Genomic DNA, 25,533 nt, shown 5'->3' with positions numbered 1-25,533 from the left:
TCAATGTCAGTGAACCGTTGCTGATAATCTGACAGTCGGAATGGATTGGCCTAGAGCGCACAATCGCCATTGCCATCGGAATACTTTCGACTGCTGCTGCTGTTCCCCGTTTTCTTCAGTCTAACAGATATATTGGGCGTGTGCGTGTGTGAACGCACACACAAATAATAAATACCTCTATACGTCACCGTCTCGTTTTGCAAGTGTGTGAAACTGTCATGGCTGTTGGCCAATGAAATTCTGATGTTTCAACATTTTTTTCTTTTTTGTGTTTTTTGTTTTGTTTTTTTTTCCTTGAAGGCCATTAGAAGAGGAAGCCAAGCCAGACGACAGGAACAAGTAGCAGCCGACACACAGTCAACAGTCGACGCGGCTTCAGTTTGTCATTTGTTTTTGTTTTTTTTCTTTTTCTTCTGGGATTGGCGCCTTACACCATACCGCCCTAGTTACTGATACAGTTCCCTACAAACGTAAACATAACGTTCAGTTACCATCCGTGTTATTAGTGTGTGTCTTGAGTGTGTTTTTGGGGGGTGGTGGTGTGTGTGTGTGTGTGTGCAGATTGTATAATGGCGGCGTCCATAGCAGCTCTGCCTGCACCTCACAGTGTCAACAACAATGGTGGTAGTGTCATCACTAGCAACAATATGAGTGAAAAGGCACCGCAGGAACATTGTAGCGGTAGCGATACGGAGACGATGAGCATCTCTTTGCAACTGGATGATACTGCAAATAACGAATCGACTGGTAGCAATAGTGGCATCGTCAAGTCAGCCTCCATTGAGTCTCAACCAATCATCACGATTAGCGGCAGTTTTACTGACGGCAACTCGGTGAGTAAACACCAAAACTAAACAAACTTGTTTCATGTACAATTGTGTTTAAACAGAGAAACCTCACCTCCCTGTGTTCAGGGTGGGTGTGTGTGTGACGACAACTCAACTTCCCCACATGCAGCCCTTCTACGTAGAGTTTTTTATTTTCCTGCCTCCTTGTTTGTTTTCCTCCACGGTCCCAAGGCTAAGTCTCTCTCTCTCTCTCTATGTGTGATTACGGTTCATGGTGTTTGTTCAGGTCCCTCTGACTGGAACACACTTCAAACAAGAAAAGTGTGATTCTGTTTCACTTCTGAAAGCGGCAGCAGTTGAAGTGTGTTGTTTGAAAGCCCTCTCTTTATTTGTAGTGGAAACACATCAATTTGACTTGGCACGAGTACTCACACAGCCATTCACAAGTGTCTGATCCAAATGTGGGCAATCTATCTTAATATTCTATCCGACTACAAGTAAAGCTCCTCTACAAGTAAAGCCCCTCTCCAAGTCAGCTTCTCTCCGTCTCCAAATTGGAAGCTTGATGTTGATTGTTGACAGATCCCCTTTCAAAATGCATGGCGTTGACGATTCCAACATTTCTTACTTCAAGGCTGATTGACGTCAAGAATGACTTTCATTATGGCCGGGGATCTCGGCAGCATCTTGTTTCTTAGCCGTCCCTCGACGATTGCTCGTTTTATATATGAAACTTACGTCGATGTGTAATCAGATATCCGATTGCTTTGCGCGTCTCCAGCCACATAAGACATCGATCCTTCTTTTCTCAAGTTGGCCAAACCGCTAGGGAAATGTTGCTCCTAATAGTTTCATGTCTACAAACAGTAGGAACACCTACCTAAATATTGTTTGATTAATCATTTGCCTAATAATGTCGTCGTGGACACATTTCCAACCTTTTGATGTATTTAACAAAGTTTTAACGCCCCCCTTTCCAGTGATCAAGTCGCTGGCTTTTCCAATAGATTGTTACGTGACGTGTGTAACCCATAATATAAGGGACGGATCGATCGTCAACGAAGTGGGGAGGGGTTAGATGTTCCCTTTTTGTACGGTGTCGTCTTGGCCAAGGAGGCGCGTGTTTCCATGGTACCAAATCCCGACTATATGAGGTTGACACAAAAACTACGCTGAGCTAAGGGTTCAAAAAGAAAAACGGTTGGCGTCCGTCGTCGGAATCAAGCTCCGATGACGTCACACACCAAACAGTTAGCAGGAAGCCAGGCGTGTAGATGGATCGATCGTGATAAAAACAGAGGAAAGGAAGAAAACGCAGTCAAGAGTTTTGGCTACCAACTTTGTTACTCTATTGAACCATGCACATGTTCTTTTGTGTCTGCATTTCAAGTTGAGGACGAATGAAATGAGCCCCTCTGTTATTCCCATTTTGAAACAAACACCCCGATTTTTGATGCTCCCAAAAGTTTCGATAGCGTTGGAAATTTAAAATAGAAAAAGCCTCTTGGCCGTTCTTCCTTCATGGAATCTCCTGCCCGGCGGACACACGTACGAGGCCTTTCGGTGCGGGAAGGGGGCTCGTGTGTGTGTGGAAAAGACAACAGCTGGGGTCGGTCGGTTTTTTTTGTCATCGTCTTCTTTTCTCGCCCAGCTACTGCCTCTTTTCACGAGATGTGGGGTGGAGGAGGAAAAAAAAAAAAAGAGGTCACAGAGCGTCGTTTCATAAATCCCGGACGACGTAGACTTTATTTTCTCGTGAGGGGCCGCAGGGCGTAAGACAAAGATGGTTGGGTCTGTTGTTCTTCCTTCCCGAACAGCCATTTAAAAATGGACGTCCGCACAGAATTTTTGGTGTGTTGAATTCGGGATTCACGATGGTCAAGGCCGGCTAACTGTTTTTTTTGTTTTTTTCGTATTATGACTCGGCTGAATTTTGTATGTTGTTGCCACCTTGTCCGTGAATATTGACGTAAGCGTTCAAAATCGGGAGGAAAAGATCAGCTGGATTTTGTCGCTTGCTGGAAGTTTCTTGACACACAGAGAAAAATGCTGTGCTTGCAGCAACTATTCAGAAATAGAAGGACAAACCAGCGAGTCTACGATGACACGTTGCATTGTCTTCTTGTTTGAGTTGATGGATTTCTTTTTTCTCTTTTTTTTTTCTTTTTTTTTTTTGTTGATCATTTCGTTCTCTGTCACTCTCTTCGTAGAAAGTGATGAATACATTTTTAACGAGACGTGTTTATATCCGTGGCTCAATAAATATTGAATGTCACGTTATTCTTTTTGGCTGTACCTCACAGATATTTTCAAAATGGCGCTTGTAAACATTCAGATTTCTTTTTTTCAATCTTATTGATCGACAACTGTCATCCCATCATACCACAATTTCGTTTCCTACTTCTCCGGTGAAAATGCCATCTTTTCTCTAGATTTGAATAATCGAATCGGCTTTTCTCGTGAATTTTCACGTTTCGCGTTGTTCTCTCACACTTTGCTACTTGTGCGTGTTGTAGTTGTTTTGTTTGTTCACGCGCAACAATTCTCGGGAGAAACGATCTTCTTGTTTAGCAACAGTTAAAGATCATTGGGGGGCGGCCATCTTTGTTATCTGACGACAAAGCATGTTGTTCTAAAATGGCGGGGAAATTGGAACGAAAAAAAAAAATTGTTTTGCTCATGAATATTTAAATGACTTGTTTACTTAAAAAAAAAATATTTATCCAATCACGTTGTCCCTAGAGAGAGAACATCGATCATCGATCCATTTCAACCCATTAGCACCCACTTTCCCCCCCTCGCATTTCGGGAACGTTAATGACGAGAACGTGTAAATATTAAGGAAGGTTTTCCAACACGTTCGTTCGTGATTCACTCATTAAATTTGTACGCTTACTTTGTTTGATCGATGGATTTTTTATTTTCAATTTCAATAACAATTATCTCGGCACCACGTGCGAGAGTGACCAGAAATTTCGAAATGTTCGCCCGTTGTTCACCCACCTTCACCCCTTCTATACCCCTCTTTTGTATTTTTTTTGCCCTCAAATTGTGGACCAATCACAAGTGATTACATTGAATGGTCATTCGTTGGGCCGTTTGAAAAACAAACGTGATAGGGTGTTTTTTAAAAAAATGGAAAAGATCATAGAGATCAAAAAGCCAAAAGTTGTCTGTGGTCAGTGAATCTTCTGGCGAGGTGGTCGCCGCATTTGTTCGTTCTCTCCAATGTCGCCCTCGTCATCCGCTGCCACCGCCATGATGTCGACGACCACCACGTTGACCATGTTCGAAACGTGCTGCACGATGGACCGGTGGCAGCAAATCGGTTATTTTACATACAAAGCCAAGTTAAGACAGGATATCAATGATGATTGGATAGATATCAATCACGACATTTGGGTGAGTTTTAACGTAGTACCAGTTTTTTTTTTTTGGCGGGTTTTTTTCTTGGGGGGGGGGGGGGGGGGGGGGGTTATCGAATTCTCCCGATATGGAATTTCAATGCCCAAAAGGCATGCGTAGAGCACGTGCTTTCGTGTTATTGGATAAATTCCGCTTTTTCTTTTGGCATTTTTTCTCTTCGTTTCTACCACGTGTCTTTCGAAATCGTCGAATTTTATTGAATTCATTTGTTTTTTTCGATGTTCCCTGCCAGGAATTTTTAAAATGTGATTTCTCTACTTATTTTTTGAATAATTGATTTGAAATCGAGGAATGTGTCCTTTGTGGATTGAAATTTTTTCTCCCCCCCCCCCCCCCCCCCCCCCCCCAACATTCTATTTCTTTTGTTCGTCTTAGCTACACGTTTATTATTTTTTGCTTGTTTTTTTTTTGTCCGCATTATTTTAGCCATCTAGCGGTGCATTTTTTAAGTACAAAGAAGTAGTGTTACTTTGTACCGCTAGATGCTCTGCTAAACGGCCAATCGTTTGTTTTTGCGTTGCGGGGGTCTGCCTTGCTTCTTTTTGTCCGTGTGTGTGTGTCAAGTGTAATCGATCGAAGGCCGTTCAGCATGTCGACCAGCGCAACCTACTTGCCAATTTTTTGTTTTACGTCCTCCATAATGACCGATAGCCTTCTTGACTCAGCTAACATTCTGAAATGTGGGGGGGGGGGGCTTTTACGCAGCATCTGTTGTCTCTCGTATTTCCCGTTGAGCTCAGTCCTCTTAATCGCTTTTGATCGGGTCGTCCAATTGCGTTCAATTTGAAGAGAAAGGGGCTTTCCATTTATTTGACAACGGGTCTTTTATGCGTTTGGTTTATTTGCCTTTCTTTTGGAGGGGGATTCTGTACGAGAAATTCTACTTATCCTTGTGAAATCGAGATTGTCCTCTTGAGGGTCCGGGAGGATAAGAACCTTGTGGATCAATAACCGAAGTCATTACGCACCAAAACCACTGAACGTGTTGGCTTTGGAGTTTTCCTTAGAGTTTCTCTCATTTGTTTTCCATGAATCATTTGGGTTACATTAATATGTAGGACCGTCGTGCGTTAAATGATTTTAAGGAACTCTATTGTCAATTATTCGAACTTGACCTGGTTTTACTCCACCTTTTTTTTTTTTAAACATCAGTACTAAACCATTTTTATTCTTTCCCCCAAAGCTACCAGACAGTATCAGTTAGATCTACACATCTGTTTAGCTGATAGTTTTATGATTTCTATTCTTTTCTAAGAGTGAATTAAATTCTGAATTGGAATAAAGACGGTTGGGGGGGGGTGCAAGTTGTTGTTCGTGTGTTAATGACAGGCATCTGTTTTTTTATTATTATTATTTCTCTTGGGGAGGCCGTCCTTTTGAAGAAGTGGTGGTAAATGAGACCAGTGGGGGGGATGGAGGTCGTCCAAATTTGCACACATCCATTTTCTCACGTCTATGTCGGCCGCACAGTTTGCGTGGAGAAAGTTTTCATTTTGCAGACAATAGATGGCGTTGCTAGCATAGGGGGCTGATGAAGAAGAGGGATCCATACCAGCAATCGGCCGGTCGGAAGGAGGAGCTTGCGGGCCTGATGCGCTTGCGCTTTACTTGCCACCACATAGAAAGAAAGCCAACCCTCCCTCGATGGCACACAGAGTCGTAGTAGAGTTGAAGGTGGCTGGTTTAGGCAAAAAAGACATGTCCAATTGAGTGGTGCAGTGTTGTTTCGCCTTTGCTCTAGATTTTTATTTTTCGCTTTCCGTTTCATTGCCGCACATCTTATTCAATCTTTTGAAACCTTTTTTGTTTTAATTTCTCATCCCATTCATATTTTAAATCGAATTCATCGTTTGTGTTGACACGTTCGATTTGAATATTGTGGTGAATTCTAAGAAAAAACGTTCCTACTACTCAATTCGTGTTCGAGCCGTTCAGATACAACAAAAGTGCGAGTTTGTTAGTTTTTTTTTTTTTTCTGGAACAAAAAGCGAAACCCCCAAACAGCCGCCAAACTGTGGAGCGCCGGAGCATTCTTCCTTCCTCCGCAAGGAGTCTACTATCCGGTGAATTTCTTTTTGTTTTGTTTTTTTATTTTGGACTTTGATTTGTTTTTCTCTCGTCGTTCCAGCAATACCATTTTCTTATAGCGCTATTTTTAGAAGCTAAACTCTTTTTTTTTTTTCCTGTGTGTTTGCTTCATCTTGGGTCATGTCTGCGTATATACGTGGTGTCTGTACATCTGGAACGGTTCCAGTGGAACACTCTGGGGTCCTCTTCTAACACATACACACACACACACACAGAGAGAGAGAGAAGGAAAGAAGGAAAAAAAAAGGAGGAAAAATATATCCAGTAGCTTTTTGGTCAAAAGGAACCATGGAACGGGGGGCTGGGTAGGGGGGGGGTGCGCATAGAAAACATCTGCTCTGCTTACATTTTTATTTCCTTCCGTGCGTGTACGTTCGGAAATCTTTTTCCTTTCCCCCTTTTTTTTTCTTCTGGTTCATTGTATAAAAATAGTTTTAGGTTTGTACGTAAGTAAAAAAAAAAAAAAAATATGAGTTGGAACACGCGCTGGCTGGAATGAAGAGCATCGTTGTCATGGCGTCATCGGTCGTTTGACTTGAATCAATCGGTAGCTTCCTGCCCCTCTTTTTCTCCATGTGGGAGAGAGACTTATTGCGTTTTTCTTGGGTGAGCTGGGCGTGTGGTTATGTCCTGTGTTCCATAACGAACCAGATCCTGTGTAACGAGCCATTTTAAAATTTGTTGGGTAGTAGCACGAAGAAGCTCTGCTTCTTAACTCGTTTTAAAAATAGAAAATGTTTTTTTTCGAGGAGGGAGAGAGAGAGAGACTTGTGTTTAGACCTTTGCAACTCTCTTCGCTGCTCTCCCACACAGCCTCCCCCTTGTTGTCTTGTATTTCTGGACCAAAGAAAGAAAAAAAAAGAGAGAGATGAATAGCTAGTGTGTGTTCCAGATGTGGCCGTGTGTGCTACCGGAGACGATGGACCTCTCTTTCGTCTTCGGCTTAATTCGAAAAAGAAGAAGAAGGGGGGGATGGTTTTTACAGAGGGCTGGTGCATGTGTGTGTGTGTGTCTTTTTTAAATTTAGACCTCGTGTGTATGTGTGTGGGAGAGAGAAGATGGAACATACACACACGCCTTGACAAAAAAAAAAAGAAAAAAAAACACATCTGGAAGTCATCCAATAGAGAGAAACAGCCCAATGTACAACTTAGACTCACTGGCTCACTTTTCTTTTTCTTTTTCTTTTTTTGCCTTTTCCCCATCCGCCCCGTGAACTTTATTGATCCGCCGAAGTTGGTCGCCCTTCCTCCCCCGGCCGCCATTTTTTTTGTGTGTGTTCCTCTCTCTCTCTCTCTCTCTCTCTCTGTTCCCTTCCTCCCCTCATTCTCTTTGCAACGCAACCCCGTCGGTTTGATGACGGATGGATGGCTCATACACTCACACACACAGACACACACGCGGAGCTGGTTAGATGCGCCCGTTTGGTCCTGCCCCGGCAATGCGCCATAAAGGAATAAAAAAAAAAAAAAAGGGAATGGGGGGGGGGGGATGGATATGTTGTGTCGCTTTTAATTTAATTGTGAACAAGGACAGGCCTCCAGAAAAGCAAAAAAAAAAAAAAAAAAAGGGGGGGGGGTGATGTGTGTAGAGAAGTGAGGGAAGGAAGGATTTGAAGGAAAAAGAAGAAGAAGGAAAAAAAAATAAAGTCTAGCAAATGGTCGATCGATGCCAACCGAATAGAATTTCCCTTTTTTTGCTCCTGCCCGACCCACCCACGAGAATCCCGGGTCCAAAAGCCAATCCGACAGTTTTTCTTTTCAAACACGAGAAGTTGGCGACATGGCCATGCAACGCATCAATTTGTGACATTCCTTAAAAAAAAAAAAAAAATGTTTAAACTCAAATTTTATTAATAATAACATTGGACTATTTGTTTTTGATGACCTTTGACTAAAATTTGCATTGGGATTCTTTTGACACAGCACATGGTGCAGGCCGGACTGGCTCCGCCCTATGCCCAGTACGGACAGGGCGGAGGTGATGCAGCCGCTTTGGCCCAAGCGGCTGCCCAAGCGGCCGCTCAGGCAGCGGCGCAAGCAGCCGGTGTTGCCGTCCCGACCAGCGGACCCAACACGGTCGGCGTCGGAGGTGGACCCAATGGCGGCGGCCTCAAATTGGAGAAGGACGGCGACGCCAACGGTGCCGGATCTATGGCCATGACCATGGCCTCGACCAGCTCCTCCAACACTTCGACGTCCACCAGCTGCGTCCTATCGTCGGGCTCGGTGGGAGTGCCGTCGCTCGGCTCCCAGGCCGCCGTCGCCGCTGCCCTCGACAGCCTGTCCGGTGGCTCGGCCCTCGGTCTAGGAGGCATCGATCAATCTTCGCTCGCCGTAAGTGTTTTCGCTCCATTATTTTCCTTTCGTCTTGTTATTAATGTTGAACAATAAAAGATAGGAGGGTTTAAGACACAAGAAAAAGAAACGCGACTAATTGATGATCAAAGTCACGATGGACGGTCGGTGGCGCCATCTAGTAGCAATGGCCTAATTAAATCTTTTATTAATATTCTTTTTTTTGTTTGTTTAATCAAAGGCGGAATTGAATGCGGCGTTTGGATTGAACTTGTCTCATCAGCTGGGAGCTAGTCAACAACAGCAGCAGCAGCAACAACAACAACAGCAACAACAAGACGCGATGGCAGGTAATGATGTCGGTGGCGATCCTAGCGGTTGCGTGGCAGCCGCAGCGGCTGCGGCCCAAGCTGTGGCCGCCGCCACCAACACGGGCTGCTCGGTGTCATCGAGCAACACGACACCCACATCGGGAATGATCACCACCATCGATCTGTCGTCGGCCTCATCGTCAGTCGGCCTAGTAGGGCCCGGAGGCTCCGTCGTTGTTCAGACCAGCGGTGCCGGAAGCGTCGCCGGCGGATCATCGTCGCCCAAGGAGATGCCCAAACGGCTCCATGTCTCCAACATCCCGTTCCGCTTCAGGGATCCGGATCTCAGAGCCATGTTCGGGGTATGTACACAAACCTCCGGAACTAACATTCTCTTCTCTTTCCCTTTCCAAAAATAAATCAATACCTTTTTTTTTTTATTATTATTATTATTCCGGATTGGGCGGAAGAAGCCACTTCCCTCTTTTTTTCTTTCTTTCATGTTTGGCTTTTGGTTGGATTTGTCTTGACATAAAGATGATGGACGATACAATGGAGAAGGGGGGATTTATTGATCGATGGTCATCCTTGTGTGTAGTTGGGTTTCGTCTTGATTTTTTAATGGAAGTCGGAGTTAGAACATGATCGTTTCTGATTCAATTGATTGTGTGTGCAATTTGTTTCTTTCGATTTTCGTGTTTGTCTAATTTTAGTTTTTCTTTGTTTGATTGAAATAGCAATTTGGGCCCATTTTGGACGTGGAAATCATCTTTAACGAGCGCGGATCCAAGGTAAATTAGCAAAGCGAAAGAAAACGAATTTTCATTTTATTTTTATTTTTTTTTTTTTTAAGACAAAAAAAAAAACAAAATTCGTTTTCTTGTGTACTTCATTAGTGTAATAACCAGACATGATTATTGACTTTCTCATTCGCGATATTTTCCCTGGCGAACGAAAATGCAACACAAAGACACACACACTTTGAGTAATGAGAGAGGGAGAGACGCTCTCTTGATTTTCGTTCGTTTGTCTAATTCAATTTAGATTTTTCATCTTTTTTTTTTTTTTTTTTTTCATCGTCCAATCAAAAGAAGAGATTATGAATTGGTTTTTTCTTTTGGGGAAAAAAAAAAAGAAACAATTCCGTTTTTTTCTTTTCTTTCTGTATTGTATTATTTTATAGGCCCCCCAAGATTCTGCAAAAAATCTGTGAAGTGCCCCCTCCCAATTTAAAAAACAAAAAAAAAAAACCTCAAACAAAAAAGAAATTAAGAACGAGACACACACACAGACACACTCGACAGCTATAGGTCAGTTGTGGATAAACGACGTGATGTGTGTTTTGAACCGTACAGGTATTTTTGTTTTTCGATCTCCCCGTCATGGTGATATGAAACATTTTGGTGATGCACGGCTCTATCTCTCTCTGTCTTTTCTACTACTTTTTTTTTTTTAATTTCTTTAAAAAAAAAACAAACAAAGAAAAATTCCCTTTTCCTTTTCGTTTGTATTGTGGAAGAAGACAAGAATCAAGTTCTTTTTTTCTTTTTTTTTTCATTCTGTGTCCCTCCCCGTAAAAAGCCGCAATTTTAGTAGAGCGAAGCATTTTCTTCTTCTTTTTTTTTTTTTTTTTGAAAGAGAAAAACCAAAAAAACAGCATTTTTGATGAGCATTTGTCATGTGGTACATAACTGGGTAAAGAGAAAAACATATAACCCCCCCCCCCCCCTCTCTCTCTCTCTCCTCCAGCTACTTATTTGCTACTTGCTGCACTTTCAATTTTATTTATTTATTTTTATCCTCCATTTTTTGCTCAACTCTAATTATTAGCCAGAGTGTGCTGATTTACGTGTTATCGTCGTTAGTTTTGATTTCTTTATTTGGAACGACGGACCTCTTTTTTTTTTTTTAATTTAAATTGCTCAATCGAAAATAATCGCAATTCGGGATTGTACATTTTTTTTTTTTGTTCTAATTCCTTTGAAAAAAAAAAAACAAATGGGACGAGGATTTTAGTGGTGGCTTTATGTAGAAAAAAAAAACCCGTCAATGTTTTGAATATCGCAATGGATTTGGAATGCGTGAACGGGCGCGCATCAGAGAGAGACACCTGCTGGCCTGCCTTTCATTTAGTCGAGAGGAAACCTGCACTTTAACTTGCATTTTTCTTCTTCTTTCATTTTGGGTCTTTTTGGGCTGAGAAACAACACCGTGACGCTTCCCTTTATCGATCCTTTGTGTCTTCCTCCTTCAAACACAACGAAAACAACAACAAAAAAACAAAAAAAAAGGCTGGCCATCCATTCCGCTAGAACGGGGCGCATGCAAATGATCATCCCCTTGTATTGATTTTTTATTCCCTTCCTTTTTCAACACAAAAACCAACGAGTACCTTTTATTTATCGGGATTTGTTGTTACATTTAGTAGAATAGACGACGACACGTTTAAAAGGAGAGACGGAGAGAAAGACAACAACACGCAACAAAGAGCTTCAGTTGTTGTTGATGAAATTTTTTTTTTTTTTTTTTTTTTCAAACATAATTTGTTTATGTTTTAGAAAGGGAGGATTGTGGAAAGGGCATGTGATATGGTGCTCTGTGCCTGATGTAATTTATCATTTTTGATTTCCTCTCTCTCTCTCTCTCTCTCTCTCTCTGTCTCTATTGCGAATGGAACTCTTTATGATTTTCCTTGGAACACCAACCAAAACATTGCAAAACAAAGAACACACGAAATGTATTTTGATTTTTCCGACGCCTACTGGAAAAAGAGAAAAACAATTTCTTTTGGTATCTATTTCGAATGCTGGGCATTTATATACATATATATATATATATATATATCACTCTGCTGCTGCTGCTGTGCTACTTGACTGTTGGCCATCCATCGATATTTGTATGTGTGTGTGTCTGTGTGTTTTTTCTTTTTTTTTTTGGAAAGAAGGATACGAAGCAACAATTATCAACATTACCCTTTTTTTTTTACATATATATACCCATCCTCCTGGCCGAATTGAAACAAAAATATCTCTTTAATATTCATCTATCGGAGAACGATGCAATTATTCCTTTTTTTTTTTGTTTATTTTAGAATTTCATGTCATCGTAAAGAAAATCCTTTTTTAAATGTTCTTGAAAAAAGAAAAGGATGAAATTGCAACAAAGTTCTCTGATAAAAAAAAAAAAAAACGCGCGCTCTTGATTCTCTCCAATTTGATTTTTAATTTGATTGATTATCATTTTTTTTTTTTTTTGAAAAATTTTTTTTTCCTATTTTTTTTTTTTCTTTTTGTATTTTGTCTTGGCATGCAGGGGTTCGGTTTTGTAACGTTCGCAAGTAGTGCTGATGCGGACCGCGCACGAGAGAAGCTTCATGGCACCGTGGTTGAGGGACGCAAAATTGAGGTGTGCATGATCTTGATTTCCCTTTTTAAACAAACAAAACAAAAAAAAAAAAAAAGAAAAAAAATGACTTCAACAACTTTTGAAAACCCTTTTTTTTTTGACAACAACATACCTTACATTTCCTTTTTTTAATGTTTTCCCACCTTACATCCTGGCCTCCCCCCCACATCACCTGACTTTTATCGTTTTACGTTGTTAGTTAATCTCTGTATAACACATCCTTGATTTTTACTCTTCCTTGTCTTGATTTTTTTTTTTTTTTCTAACACCTTCGCTTCAGTTAATTTTTTTTTTTTAAGGAGGGGGTGAGGTAGTCTCGACATACAAAAAAAAAAAAAAAAAAAAATTAGTTCAACATTGATGTTGAACGTGCTGCCAGAAACACGAAAACATTTGTCTTGTTGCTGTGTGTGGGATGTCGTGATTCGAAGCCCAAATTCTGTGTGGTTTTCTTTTTTTTTTTTCATTCTCATTTAAAACAAAACAATTAGCAAGAAAGAACAGCTAGTGACATTGCACACACTCCCCTTCGTTTTCCATGCGTACCCCCCCCCTGATAGATGTCTTTCTTTTTCTTTCCCAATTCGGGTGATTTAATTTTGATTTGAATTGGTCAATGTCTATCCCGTCGTCAGATTTCATTGTTTTAGCCCTGGTGCTATTTTGTTCTTTTTTGCTAGCCATCCGCTGCCTTACCGTACCGCTGCTATCTAATTCAATTTTTGCTATTCATTCTTCTTCATTAAAAAACAAAACAAACAAACAAACAAAAACGACTACTACCAAACTACTACCACTTTGCTAGTGCGAAAGACGTGATTGGCCGATGTTTACGAGGCTCGGTTGTTGAATTTTCGTTATTTTGTGATATCGAAACACACGCACAGAAAAGAACCAAAAAAACAAATCCGAATGACAAAACCCATTTCGTTTCATTGTGCGTGTGATTTTATCTTTTCATTTCTTAAAAAAAAAAAAAAAAAATTCCAACATTTTTTTTTTTTTTTTTTTTTTCATCGTCTCGTTGTTTGCTATCCGAGTTCGTTCATTTACTTCCCGTCCCCTGGAACATCGAATTGTTTTGAAAACGTTTCTTTCTGTCGTCTTTAGATTCGTTTTGTTTTTCTTTTTTTTTTTTTATCACTGGCCACGTTTTGTGTGTCGCATTCGTAGTCAATTGTTCTCGCAAAAAAAACAAAACAAAAAATTTGTCCACACCCGTCCTCGAAATCAAAATGGAAGAGAGAAGTAAAAGCGTCAAGGAAAGAATTGAATTCTAATTGGAAAATGCGCGCGTAGTTCAAAAAAAAAAAAAAAAAATTCAAAGGGATGTTGCTAGGGCTAGAAATTGTAGGTTTGATCCTTTAACAGTTTATCATTTTTCCTGCCCTCCGTTTTCGGTTTGATTTGCATGTCGTGTCAAGAGAATTCTGATTTCATTTCACTTTAAAATGATTTGTTTTTTGTCTTCTTCCTTGCCCCGTTCTTCCCCCTTCGACAACCTTCTTCTTCTTCTTCTTCTCAATGTTTCTTTGTTTTGTTTCATTCCCTTGTATGACCAACCTTTCTCCTCACCTCACAATCTAAAAAAACAAACAAAACAAAATTCTTTCCTTTTTATTCAAAACTGTAATCGTAGAAAAAAAAAAACAAAAAAAAAACTTGTCTTGTGTGATTGTCAATCAGTGGCGATTGTAACGACGTTTGGCGCGAATGTGGTGGTCGCACCGGCTAATAATCTTTCCTTCCGTTTTTTTTGTTCCGTTTTTTTTTTTTTTTTTTTTTTTTTTTTCTTCGTCGCACCAAATTTTGCGTGGCTGTTGGCATTGCCTGATTATTTTTTTTTGGCCCGTCCATCAACTGCTCGCATTAGGTCAATAATGCCACCGCTCGAGTACAAACTAAAAAGCCCGCCACTCTTCCCACCGGTAAGACGCTAATTTGCATTACGTCATTATTGAATTTGGATTTAAATTGTTTTCTTTTTTTTTTTTTTTTTAATTCATCGCAGATGAGCAAGAATTCAAGTCATCCCAATTCCATTTAGGATTGGAAGCCGCCGCCGCTTTGCGAGGCGTCGCTCTACAGCGCGGAAGAGTGCGGGCAGCTGCGGCCGCATCCGCTTACCCGGCCGCTGCCGCAGCTGCAGCCGCAGCAGCTCTGGCTCGACCTCAACTCACTGCCGCTTCTCTCCAGTAAGTCTCAATTATTTGTTTGTTTGTTTTTTTTTAACTGTGCGTGTGAAGAAGATGGATGACATCTCATTTTGCCCTGTAGGGGTGCGTACTACGATAACCTGATGGCGCAGGTTCAAGCGCAAGCGCAAGCCCAGGCCACCGACGCCTACAGACTTCAGGTAAGCACCACACCATTTATTTATTTTTAAACGTTTTTTTTTTATTTTTATTTTTTCTACCTTTTATCTCTTTATAATTCGTGATATTTTGAAAAAACAAACAAACAAAATAATTATGAAAAAGAATAGTCGGGATATCGTTTTGCATTTTAACGAGTGGATGCATGCGTGTTTTGACGTCATTTGCTGTTGCGCACGTCAGTTTCGCAAATTTCGCCAGCGGCCTTTTAATTCGTATCCGAATGTGTGAAGCAGGAGGGGAAAAAATGCATGAAACTGGATGAACCAGTTGTTGTCTGACATTTGTCATTGTCGATTCAAATTTGTGTGTCTTATCTCAATGTGGGGTGTCGGGTCAAAAGCATCGATCATTTTAACATTGAATTCGTTTCGAGGGGCGTCAGCGGAACCTCCTTCCTCTTTTCTTTTTTAACGAAGCCGATTCGTATTGAAAAAGGAACTTGGTAGATGACTTCATTAGTTGCCAAGTGTGTCCGTCTGCTTTGTTGGTGGTTTGGGCCAGTTGCACCTTGGATACCCGACCAACTTTGTCCTTTAATTGACCACACCCTTTTTTCTTTTTGTCTAAAATTAATCATTTACAAATTAAGCCGTTAATTCTCTTTTTAAGAAATTATATTTAACTTTGTTGTTGTTGTTGTTGTGGCGACTGGCGTTGAATCACAATTTTTTTTTTTATTTCTTTTTTTTTTTTTAAATTTCTCCATCTACGCGCGCCATTTTGCCCTCTCTCTCTTTTGCTCCTCGTCGGTCCTTTTCGTTGTGTTGACGTGTGTTGCCGTCCGTCGTCTCGTCGTGCCCCCACCTTGCTCCTGTTCGTTTTTCTCGTGTCCGTCGTGCAGCAGCAACTGGCAGCAGCAGCCGCCGCGGCCGCCGCTACTCAGCGACCGCCCACTCTCTCGCCGCTTGCATCCGTACTGTCACGCAACTCCCAGTCCACAGTAAGTGGCTCCATAATTAAAAGCGACAACAACAACGAACATTTCAAACTACTAGCAGAGAGAGAAAGAGAGAGAGATTTCATTTTTCACGTCTCCATACCTCAAAAATTTGCATATCAAATTTTTGTTTGGATCTGAGCATGCGACATTCAAACCAAGACGATCCTCCTCTTTGTTTTATTTGACATGTGAACGTAGTCGATGTTGATTGGTTTAGATTTTATCCCATTCGTTGGAAGGGCATCGTCTTTGGTATGTTTCGAGATGAAAATCTATTCTTCTTTCATTCCTTCTTACCTTTACCCCCTTTTTTTTTTTTTTTTTTTTTTTTTTGTATGTGTTCGGTTTTCTTCTTTCATTTATTCAGGCATGTCGCAACATTCCTTTTATTTTTTTTTATTTTTTTTTCTCTCTCTTTTTTTCTTTTGGGTTCTTTTCCAATGTCTTTTGGTTTTCTTTACTCGTATCGCACCTTGCGTGTCTATCCTTCGAATCCTTTTTTTCGTTTTATATACGGACCCTCTTCTTTATTGTTATGGTTCGTGTACGTTGTTTAAAAGAGAAAACCCACCATTTTATGTGTTTCTCTCTTTTTCTTTTCTTTAAAAAAAAAAAAAAGAAACATTGCATGTCCACGGTCCTAACCAGAAAAATCCCAATTTTTTTATATATATATATATATATATATATATATATATTTTTTTTTTTTTTTTTAATTGATTTTTTGAAACACAAAATGTTGGGTTGAGAACATTTTCGGATGTCGTTTGTCGGTTCGATGCATTCATCTTTCATTTTGTTTTGTGTGTGTTCTCTTTGAATGTTCCGCGCAATGCGTTGACGTCGCAACAAATTCAGGCGGGTTATCTGAGCCAGGCGGCAGCTGCGGCCAATTACACGGCAGCGGCCAATGCGGCGGCACGAGCTTACGGCGCAGCAGCAGCCGCCCAACCTTCCACCATGGCCGCCTACGCTGCCGTCCCCGCTAGGTCAGTTTCTTTTTTTTTTTTTTTTTTTTTTTTTTTTAATTATTCTAATTCAAATCTGATTTTTGGAAAAATAAAAAAAAATTGCAGTTACGGAGCTGATCCTTATTTGGGGCACAGCATCGGTCCGATGCCCACGTACGGAATTAGTAACACTGCCGAGTTGCAATCCGTCAATAAATTGGTAATTTCAATTCAACGCGTTTTAATTAAATATTAATTTTGATTTAATTGTTTGTTGTTTTTTTTTTTTCGGCAGGCCGCCATGTACCGAAGTAGTTACAATAGATTCACACCGTATTAAGACAAACTCTTCTTATGGAAAGCAAACGATGTGGGGGAAGAGAAAATCACAAAAAAAAAAACGAGCCGGCCGACATTAAAATTGGCCCGTGGATTTAATGGTGCGTGAGTGGCTGTGACCAGTAGTCGTTTATTTCTTCCGTTCGGTCACACGAAAACGCCACCGCACGGCCCGTCTTCAAATTGAACAACAATTAAAACAAAAAATCCGAAACGCACAACAACATTCTCCCACGTTTGTTAGTGGTAAACCAAACAAACGACAAAGTAGCAACCTGCAATTTCAACTTTCTTCTTTTGTTTTGAAAAAAAAAAAGAAAAAAAAAGAAGAAGAATGAAGAAGCACAAAGTCGAATGGTTTCGTGAGTCCTCTGGTCGTCCCGTTTTCCCTTCCCCAGTCCTACCCCGCATTCTTTTTTCTTTCTTTTTTTTTTTAAATTAAATTCAAACTTTTTATTTTTTTTCAATTTGAATTTGAAAGAACAGTCAAAGTAATTGTGTCGTCCTCGCTCCTTTTATTCGAGGCTGGCAGCATCAAAAAAAAAAAAAAGAAGAAGAAAGAAAACAAAACGTATACCAAATAAGAGCCTAACGGACCTCGTTCTCCTCTTTATTCTATCGCACTATTTTCAAATCTCTTTGATGAGGCAAAGGCGATCGTTTCGCCCCGCCTCGTATTTGTACTCAGATGACGCCCGTTGTTGCGCACAAGTTTTTCAAAGAATCTTCAGCAGCAAAAAAAAAAGAAGAAGAAATACTCTCGAGAGTGATATAACTATTTGTAAAACATGCGCACCTGTATTTCTTCATTGACTCACACCAAACTCCTACGTTGACTTGAAGATAATTATTCATTCTTTTTTTTTTTAAACAGGGAAGATTTCTGATAAGTTTTAGCACAAAAAGTACCGTCTCCATTTTGGCTCAACGATCTTTTATTTTTCTGTTTCATTTCGTCATTCTGATTGGTTCCCTTTGCAGAAAATGACCTGCTCTTTTTTTTTTTAAATTCATTTCAAAATCGTTTAAGCAGAAGAAACGCACTCAAAGACAGCGCAATATTTCAAAATGATTCAAATGAAATACTCATCCCTCTGTTCCTCCTCCCCCCCGTTTTTATTTTTTTTTTTTTTTTGTGCCTGTCTTTTTATTTTTAAATGATTTTTTTTTTTGTCTTGCGTGTGTACCGCAGCTGGGTATCACTCTTTACTTCATCTTGCTGCTACTTTTATTATACTCATCACTTCGGGCTGATTTTCTATTCAAATCTTCTCGATATCCTTTTTTTTTTTTTTTTCAATTTTTATTATTCGGGATTTAAAAAAACAAACAAAAAAACAAATGGGCCTCTATTCAAACGAGGGGTCGAGCTTTGTTCAGAGCAGCAAATTGTTTATTGCAGTTTGATTCCTCAAACCCCCTTATTTTTTAATTATTAAAGAAAAGAAGTATGGGATTTTTTTTTTTTTAACTTAAAAAATGTTTGAAATTGTAGGCATAGTTTATATTCATTTTTTTTTTCTTCCGCCTCATTTTATGTAAGAAGAAGAAAAAAAAAAAAGGAGAACAACAAACATAAATTTTTTTTTTTTTTTGCGGAGGGGTTTCTATAATTTCCTTGAGTAAATCGCTAGTCGGTATCCCCTCTTCTTGTCTCTTATTTCTTATGAAAACATATTTCATATTCATCTCTTTGAAAAATCTTTCTCACACGTTCTCTCTATCTCCTTTTTTTTCCTAATTTTTTTTTTTTTTTTTTTGGAATTACAATATTATTTTGATGTGTATGTATGCGTGTGTGTGTATGTGTGTGGCTGTCTATCATAGTCCCCCACCCGAATGCTCCTCCTCAACAGGCCAGTTTTTACCAAACATTTCTTTCATTTCTTTAAATGTCCCCTAATGTTTTTTTTTGTTTGTTTTTTTCCTAGTTTCAAAACAATTGATTTTCAGTCCTGATTTTTTTATATGCAACTTGAAAAGAATTGCCTCTTCCTAGTTTTTTTCTTTTGTGTGTTACCCCCATCCTTTTATTGTCTGCCCGACAAAAAGAAAACCAAACAAAAAGTCTTCTTAAGCATATGATGAAATTTACCCCTCAATGTATGACTGTTTCTTTTTTTTTTTTTTTCTGTAGGTGTGTATGAACTTTGTGTATCGTTTCGATAAGAAGTTGATTTAAAAGGCAGAAGAAAACAAAATGTACGAGATAAGAAAAAAAAAAATCTAAACTCAATTGTCTGTTTTCTTTTATCGCGTGAAAAAGCTGCAATGTATTGATCGTGTGGCTCAGCTATTCCCACCGCTGTTTGTTCTTTTTATTTACCGCTCGAATGGGCCATCAGCCAAGATTCTTTTCGCTGAAATGTGGCAATGTCGCGACAGCCAAATAGCAGACGCATTTCTCATGCTTTGCTCTATGGAAATGAATGTGTGAAATCCGTTTTAATAATGTGCGCGTGCTGCTCGAACACACACGCACTTGTAGAGATAAATGATCCAATCTCGTTCGGTTGAATGCTTTGAAGTAAGTAAAGAACATTGGTGTGCAACCGCCTCACGAGAGTTTCCCGCAAGATTGCTGCATCTTGCCATTCTCAACTTAACTGCGTTGAGGTCGTGAGTTATAAGATCGATATCGGATAGCCCCACCTCGAAGGAATTGCAAAATAGAACGAGATAAAAGAAAATGTTTGTTTAGGGAATCTGAATCAATAAATCTGGGTATGTTTAGGTATTCATTATTCAGTCATAAATGAACGAGTGTGGCAACCCTGATCTTTTATTTTTCCTTTTATACGCCGGGAAAGCGAGGATTCTGAGCGGAAGTGATTCAGTCTGGTTCAATACTTTTCGTGCTTGACGGCTCGAAAACGAATAATAGTTGATACAATTCAATGTGATTTTCTGGATTGCCGATCCTGACGGTATGGCGAGTCATTACCGTCAGAAACATTCGATTTGATTGGCCAGTTCCTATAATAACTGAAAACACATCGAAAGTGGAGGAGGGGTTACAAAAATCCATGATGGCCGCTTCCTTTTCTCATCACCCAACCTCTACTTTTAAGAGACTACGGCTGAAAATGAACTAGTAATCACCAAAAGCAAACTATAACTTGTGCGTTACACACATTTAGCCTTGAAAAAAAAAAAAAAAGGAAAGTCTTTTAGGGCAGTTCGATTCTTCAGACAATTTCCTCCATGCCTGTCATCGCCACCGACTGAAATTTCTCAGCTCGTCAACCAAAGTGAAACAGAATTACCGCCTCGTGAGAACGTACCCCAGTGTGCACGTCCAGTGAAAATGGCTGAAATAAACTGGTCATTTGCTCTCAATGTGATGACTGAAAACAAATCGTTCTGAAACTACCGTCGTGCAACGTTCGTGCATCCAGCACTGAAAATTCAATGTCACATAGGCCATTTGTCAATTGGAGGGCAGCTGGTAAGGGAGAAACAAACAAAAATCGTTTTATAATCATTGTAAACGACTTTATAATTTCCGTTTTATGTTGTCAATCGGCTTGTTTCAGGTACACGATGACATGTCTTTTGAAAGACGAATGGCGAGTAACATCCTTGTTGAATCCAAAGGAAAAATGGCCTTTGTTTGAATATTAGGCCAATCTAAACAATCATAGACTGTTGATGCAGATGACGCACTTTGATCGTCATTCGCTAACTTTAAACATCGAAACGAAGAAGAAACTCTTTTGAAAAAAAAAAAAAACCGAGAATGGCGTGGCTTCACAAGTTTTATTCTCTCGTTTTTCAAAGTTGTCCTTGTTTAATGTTCACTTACTGATGGCTTCAAAGTTGGAAGTTAGGTTTGACGCGAAACTTTGTTCACATTTAACCTTAAATGGATTCAACTGACTGACAATCGCGTTAAACTCGTGTGCTATCGCAATTACAGCTCTACAACGAGGAAAGTTCAATTTTAAATGCAAGAAATCCTGAACGCAACGTGAAAGCAGAGGTAAATTTAACAAAACAGAATCGTGTGTTCCTAATCGTTTGATCACTGTCTGATCTTTTAGTTTCATTTTCGAGAATGCGGTCATCGTGCCCTAGCAGCCGTTGTCAGGGGATGTTTACGGCCGTCCAGGCAAGTTGAAATAAAAAGGTGCCAATGTTGGATCGATTCTACAAAACCAGTAGCGTTGATGTCTGTCCCTACACTGTGCTGCTTCCAACTTCTCGTAGATATAGAAAAATCAACTGTTTTGCTTCACCGTTGTCCTGTTTTTTGTTCTTTCACCGTTTTTACGTCTTCATAGACACCTGGCCTCAAACTAGCATCACTCCACCCCTCACAAAGAAATCGTTTGCTGGCCAACGATGGAAACGGGAGGAGCAAAGGAGACGGCCGAAGAGTTGTGCGCTGACAGCGGCCATCAATTGCAAACGATGTACGTCCAGGTGGAGCAACGTGCAACCTGCCCAGACAAGTCGAACGTAGCAGAACGATGCGATTCGCCGACTGCTACGGCTGGCCGCTACGTGGTCACAGTGAAGCTGGAATGCCCCGATTCTCAGGTCATCACTCAAGCCTGGACGCTGGCCACGTCCGCTGGTTCGCTCAAAGAGCGTCTCTCGCGGATGGTTGAACTGCCCGTCGCCACCCTACACCTGACTCACGCTGGTCGGGCCGTCCAGGATCACGTGACGCTCGGAGAGCTGGGCGGACGGGTCAACGAGACCATCTCTCTCTCGCTCCGATCCGCCGATCCCGTCTCTTTCCCCATCCGCATCAAGTCCATCCGACCCGAAGATCTCATGCCTCTGCCAGACGTCATCACCGTCCGCATTCACGCCAGTACACTTGTCTTTTGCTTAAACATTAAATCATCTGCGAATTTTCGTGTTCATTTCAAAATTTTTTAAACAATTGCAGAGAACGTTCCTGATAGAGATCTAGTGGTGGAAATTGAAAATCAAAGTGTTCGGCAAACGTTCCTCGGTGGTTGGCGCAAAAAGAATAACGGACTGTGTTACTACCATGCACAAACTCAAACGGATTACACCGTCGGCCCAGGTGATCGAATCCGCATCTTAACGCCAGGTAAAATTATCTTGGATATTCAAAAAAAAAAAAAAAAAAAAAAAAAAGACGAATTAAAATGAATTCGTACTTGATTGTTGTACTATTTTTTTAGATTAATGAGCTCATATGTTTGATCCATGATTGCTTATGAAGCAAACGTTACATTTCTATGAAACTCTTGTGTCGGTCGTACGTCAATCGGTCGCTAGCATGACGCCATATTTGTCAAGTCGACAACAAACAATTGGCTTTTGGCTAGCGAATAACTTGGAAACTTTTCCAGTGCCTTTCCACCCAACAGTCCCAAAATTCTCACGTTGTTCTTTTTAGCACCGGGTCGCACTCAGACGTCCTCGTATATTTTTATTGTTTATTTATTATTCAAAAGACATATTCCTTTATCTTTTTTGAAATAGAACCGAAGAGCAAAGATTGCCAGGTGGCTACCATACGCGACAATCACACGCAGAGTTCGTCTAGCGTCTCGTGCCAAGTGCGGGCCTTCGACTGGAACTTGTCGTCACGAGAAGATAATCTCAACGCGACCAGCCGATTCGTGACGGTCGATGACGACGAAAAATCGGTACGTTTCTGTTTGTTTTTTTCCCAGACGAAATAAAAAAATTTGAGAGAAGGAGGAGTTTCTAACTTTGTGAGGGGGGTTGGTCTACAGCGTCGATTTAAACGTCGGATGTCGGAAAGGGATCAGGACAATTCATCGAGACCTCCTTCCGTGACCAGTTCTCTATCGGAATCGATTGAAAATGATAAGCCAGCTATTGAACCGGTCGAAGCGCTCATCATCCGCTTCGGCGATGTCACCATCGAGAAGAACCGCTTCAATGACGTCGAAGATCAATTGGATAATCATCGCATCATTTTCCACGAAATTGAAATGCTCAATTCGACCAAGTCGTCGGCGGTCAAAGATCGAATACTTCGTCGTCTTTTGCATAGGGTAACCTTCTGTAATTAACAAATTGCATTTGCGAACGGATGAAATCATCTTCTAAATTTGGCAGATCTCGCAGCCGAAAGTGTGGAGATCTTCGACGGGGGCCGTCGTTGAGGTAGACACAGTCGAAATTGAATATCTACGTGAAATGCGGCTCATGTACGAAGCCGTTTGCAATTCAACTCTGACTGAGGATCGTGTTAGAGCGCTACATCTTTTAAAACGAACAGTGAGTACTTTTCTTTGTCATTCCAGGCTGATAGAATTCATGATTGCTATTATATTACGCAGCTTTGGAAGAAGAGCGGACCGTTGGTCAAGGAACTATTGCAATTGGCTGATCGTGAATTGGACCTGCTCGCCCGAGGGCTCATGTCGTCTGCATTGAGTGGACTCCAGTCGCGTCTTCGTGCGCTCTTGCGTCATTTCATCACTGACCAGCTTCCCCAACCGCCCTGCCTTTAACGACATCGACCTGCAATTTTTTGTTTTGGTCCTGTCTGGGCAAAACGATCACTTCGTTGGAACAACGTTAACTATGAATTAAACTTTAAGTACCACGAGAAAAGGTACGTTTTTTTTTTATTGACAAGGACATTCATTTTTCTTTTTGAATTTGATTGAACGATGGCTGTTGTCAAATGGTCGTTTGTCACCCGCACGCGTTGCAAAGCAATCAATAAAAAAGAAAAGGTGACGCCTTTCATGCAGCTATTAAAACTGTGGGTGTCGTGGTGAACGTTAACGTGCAATTTAAGATCGCTCGTGTCGCACGTAGCGGTTACGCTATTCATCCAGACCGCGTTCATTTGATTGCACGATCGTGCGGTTATGGCCAGTTTTTAACTGCAAAACCCCTCCCCCCCCCCCCCCCCCCAAAAAAAAAAAAATAATGGTTCGTACTATTTCATATTCTCGCTACAAGTAATAAATAAAAATATTGCCAACTGGTTTCTCTATTTAAGAAAATATGGGACATCAACAAGTATAGAACGCACATCAAAACTTCCTGCGGGAAACTGTCGATTTAAAGTTTTGACACGCGATCTGTAAAGAGTTGATTTTATTTTTTATCGTTCGCTATGTGAACTTTAGAAGGAAAGATAATGTTCTCACTTAAACGGTGCGTAGCAACAGTGATGCGCATGCGCATCACCTTCATCGATCTGACCTATTTCACGCGGCCATTTGAGAAATCGCATGTGATCACTTGGTACGCAGATTTAGGTGCGGTCTTCGATTTATTTTTAGCAAAAAGAACATCAGACTTGAATGATGGAAGCCAACAACAGATCTCGAGTGGCTGTGGTAAGTTTATTATTATTTGAATTGAATTTGAAAATGAAATAATAAAACCATTGCAAAAAACAGGTGACTGGAGCCAACAAAGGAATTGGCTACGCAGCTGTGATGGAACTGTGTGCCAAATTTGATGGGACTGTTTACTTGACATCCCGCGATGAAACACGGGGACGAAAAGCCATGGAAGACCTTGAGAAAATGGGACTGCGTCCGGCTTATCATCAATTAGACATTGATGACGAATCGAGCGTCTTGAAATTTCGTGATTTCCTCGTGCAAACTCACGGCGGATTGGATGTTTTAATCAACAACGCTGCCATTATCTTTCCGATGATGACACCTGCCGAATCGTTTGTCGAATCGATTCGAAAGACGATCGACACTAATTTCTATCACACGATGAGAGCGTGTAAGATCCTGTTTCCTATCCTTCGACCGCACGCAAGAGTCGTTCATTTGACAAGTGACGACGGCCATTTGCTGAAAATATCCGGCCGCGAGCCGGAAGCTTCCGTTTTGAGGAGCAAATTCTCTGCTCCTGATTTGACTGAACAAGAACTGTGTCAATTAATGGAAGACTTTGTCGAGTGAGTTTATTATCAATTGTCCAATCAATTCTTTATCTAAAATCAGTATATCAAAGGGCGGCTAAAAATGGCGATTACTTTGAACGAGGATGGCCAAACAGCGTTGGCGAAAGAGAAGACACTTGGCCTAACGAAGGCTATATTGTAAGCCAAATTGATTAATTGAATCTATTTTTATGAGCTGTAATTTATTCTTGAAAGGTTTCTAAAGTGGGTATCAGCGCATTGACACGAATTCATCAACGCCAATTCGATCAAGACCCGCGTGAAGATCTGGCTGTCAATTGCGTTCATCCCGGTTACGTCGTAACAGATGCGACGTTCCAAAAAGGAGAGAAAACGATCCAAGAAGGCAATTTAATTTTAATTTATGAAATTCATGATTTTGTAATGAAAATTGGGTTGGTATTTTTCAGGAGCGGAAGCGGCGTGTTGGTTGGCGATGCTTCCGCCATCTTCGCCGGAAAATGTTATTCCAAAAGGGGCGTACGTTTGGCACGATAAGCAACTCGTTGATTGGGTCAATGGACCTACCCCATCAGTTTATTAATATTCATTAATATGTAGGTAACGACTTTCATCGTTTAGTTTCTGTGTTTTTGCAAAATTTGTCTGTCTAACTTTTACAGTTCCATCTTCCCGGATTGTTCGTTTAGAAAAATTCATTCTAATAATATAGATGTTGTTTTTGCCGCTTAAATTTTAAATGTCACTTGG

At 40.6% G+C, this 25,533-nt stretch overlaps 3 protein-coding genes across 5 annotated transcripts; all 3 read left to right on the top strand.

Annotated features, from left to right (window-relative positions):
- Nucleotides 1-427: 427 nt before the first annotated feature.
- On the top strand, nucleotides 428-19,158 carry LOC130702446 (RNA binding protein fox-1 homolog 2-like). Of its 3 annotated transcripts, none has more exons than XM_059495949.1 (12): nucleotides 428-833; nucleotides 8,228-8,638; nucleotides 8,841-9,272; nucleotides 9,648-9,701; nucleotides 12,223-12,315; nucleotides 14,189-14,243; nucleotides 14,327-14,510; nucleotides 14,593-14,671; nucleotides 15,535-15,633; nucleotides 16,474-16,622; nucleotides 16,710-16,803; nucleotides 16,879-19,158. In XM_059495949.1, exons 1-12 carry the CDS (start codon nucleotides 570-572, stop codon nucleotides 16,921-16,923), a joined length of 1,959 nt encoding a protein of 652 aa, XP_059351932.1. In that variant the 5' UTR covers nucleotides 428-569; the 3' UTR covers nucleotides 16,924-19,158. The 3 variants fall into 3 exon arrangements, with proteins under 3 accessions (XP_059351932.1, XP_059351933.1, XP_059351934.1); XM_059495950.1 differs by lacking the exon at nucleotides 428-833 and adding an exon at nucleotides 3,997-4,190; XM_059495951.1 differs by lacking the exon at nucleotides 428-833 and adding an exon at nucleotides 6,058-6,277.
- Nucleotides 19,159-21,077: 1,919 nt separating this feature from the next.
- Nucleotides 21,078-23,625, top strand: LOC130702417 (IQ and ubiquitin-like domain-containing protein). Its single transcript, XM_057524094.2, has 6 exons — nucleotides 21,078-21,744; nucleotides 21,823-21,990; nucleotides 22,389-22,555; nucleotides 22,646-22,930; nucleotides 22,995-23,156; nucleotides 23,219-23,625. Exons 1-6 carry the CDS (start codon nucleotides 21,267-21,269, stop codon nucleotides 23,390-23,392), a joined length of 1,434 nt encoding a protein of 477 aa, XP_057380077.1. The 5' UTR covers nucleotides 21,078-21,266; the 3' UTR covers nucleotides 23,393-23,625.
- Nucleotides 23,626-24,079: 454 nt separating this feature from the next.
- Nucleotides 24,080-25,472, top strand: LOC130702400 (carbonyl reductase [NADPH] 3-like). Its single transcript, XM_057524079.2, has 5 exons — nucleotides 24,080-24,235; nucleotides 24,299-24,816; nucleotides 24,873-24,960; nucleotides 25,018-25,168; nucleotides 25,233-25,472. The coding sequence occupies exons 1-5, from the start codon at nucleotides 24,200-24,202 to the stop codon at nucleotides 25,364-25,366; spliced, it is 927 nt and encodes a 308-aa protein (XP_057380062.1). The 5' UTR covers nucleotides 24,080-24,199; the 3' UTR covers nucleotides 25,367-25,472.
- Nucleotides 25,473-25,533: the final 61 nt, after the last annotated feature.

Source organism: Daphnia carinata, chromosome 6 (genome assembly GCF_022539665.2).
Source record: "Daphnia carinata strain CSIRO-1 chromosome 6, CSIRO_AGI_Dcar_HiC_V3, whole genome shotgun sequence".
Taxonomy (NCBI): domain Eukaryota; kingdom Metazoa; phylum Arthropoda; class Branchiopoda; order Diplostraca; family Daphniidae; genus Daphnia; species Daphnia carinata.
Note: the sequence above shows the minus strand (reverse complement) of the source record. Positions and strands in the feature narration are given on the sequence as shown.